This window comes from Triticum dicoccoides, unplaced genomic scaffold (genome assembly GCF_002162155.2).
Source record: "Triticum dicoccoides isolate Atlit2015 ecotype Zavitan unplaced genomic scaffold, WEW_v2.0 scaffold107883, whole genome shotgun sequence".
Lineage (NCBI taxonomy): Eukaryota > Viridiplantae > Streptophyta > Magnoliopsida > Poales > Poaceae > Triticum > Triticum dicoccoides.
This window is the reverse complement of record NW_021174277.1, coordinates 1-1,588: the sequence shown is the minus strand read 5'-3', so window position 1 is coordinate 1,588 and position 1,588 is coordinate 1. Positions and strand designations below refer to the sequence as shown.

Sequence of the window (1,588 nt, the reverse complement as noted above, 5' to 3'; positions counted from 1 at the left end):
CCAGTCTAGTTTTTTTTTCAAATATGTACTTTTAAGAGGAAAAGGAAGATCACTCAACATATCATTGTATCATAATACATTCTCTTATTGGTGCACAATACTCTTTTAAGACGGAACTCAAAAAGTCAATGGTCAGGCAAGATTACCATTTAGAAACAATCAAGAGATTAGCCAAAACTCAGTAGTATTTGTTCTGTATAGTCAGTAAATTGGGCAGCTATGAGATGGATGAAATTTTGGAACTTACTGATGACAAGGAGGTGCATTTCAAGCCCCACAAGCTCAAGAAGCTTAAAGCCATCCATGTCTGGCATGTGGACATCACTGATAACCAGATCAAACATGTCCCTATTTTCCCACAGCATCCTCATCGCGATAACAGCCTGATTCGTCGCTGTCGCCAGAAACACAACAATAGGTTACTCTTCCAAACTTGGTAACAATACAAGAAAAGGGAAATGGTCCTATGCATTTTTCGTGACAAAAACCAGATGCCGCATGCATCTGTACTATAAAGGGAACCATAAATTCAGGTCACGCAATGTAATGAATCTATCCATAGTGGTACGCATTCTTTCACTACAGGGAAATTGCTTTAACAATGTCCACCCATCCATGTTAAAAACTTAAAACACAGCACCAAACAATTCCGCTTTTTGTTGCATAAAACTGAATAATGTAAGACTCATGTAACAAACTTGCAGGTTGCATATACATATTTACATACTATTTTGAATACTCTCCATATGGTAACATACTGATAGTAAATACTACCTGGTGCTTCTGCCGAAGGAAGGAGGCACGCACGGCAAGCAGAAGCTCCCTGGCCAGCTCCAATGGCAGGCAGCATGCGGCGTCAGCCCCGCTCACAGCACAGGTCGAGCAGTAGTAGCAGCAACAATTTGATGGCCACCTTGATGCACTTCTCGCAGAGCACATGGTCACAACTCGTTGGTCCATCTTGTTCAGGGACACGGGGAGGTGAAGGTCAGCCCCTTTGGAGTAGCATTGGCAGTCCATCGACCACCCACGCGTAATGTTCTGCTGTGAAGGTGGCGGTTCCATTTCTGTTCACCAAAAACATGGAAAGATATTTATGCACTTCAAATAATGCATAGCAAATATATATATCCCGCCTCTACATTTTCCTTTACATAATGAATGTAAAACCATTCAAAAAGAATAGCATGCAAGTAAAAAAGGAACAAATCAAGAGAAAGAATATCACCTGATAAATATTAAACAAAGAAACTGATAAAGAATATCACCTGCAATTGGACTGTCGACCAAAAGGAGAACCAATGGATCCTAGCAATCCAACGGACAAGAGCACCAGCAACGACAAAACTAACGAACAACCAACCGCCCAAATCACATCCTGCACAACACAAACAATTAAGCCTAGATGGGCAAAAGGACAAGTCTAGATAAGGCCAAAATAGTAACACGAGACCTAGATGAGCCGTCCGATCTAGTTAATGAGACCAAACACTATATTAAATGAAAATGGCTGAAATCTGTTACATATTGGTAACAATAAAATACATGATTGGTAAGATGCACCAATAAAATAACCACAGAATATTCT

The 1,588-nt window shown here is 40.4% G+C and overlaps 1 protein-coding gene across 1 annotated transcript; it reads right to left on the bottom strand.

Moving 5' to 3' along the window:
* Window positions 1–247: 247 nt before the first annotated feature.
* On the bottom strand, window positions 248–1,379 carry LOC119342889 (the record flags this gene model as incomplete). The annotated part of the gene is made up of 3 exons (XM_037614188.1): window positions 1,269–1,379; window positions 775–1,067; window positions 248–383 (listed from the first exon to the last, which is right to left on the bottom strand). Coding segments are annotated over exons 2-3 (427 nt in total), but the record flags the coding sequence as incomplete, so codon positions are not given.
* Window positions 1,380–1,588: the final 209 nt, after the last annotated feature.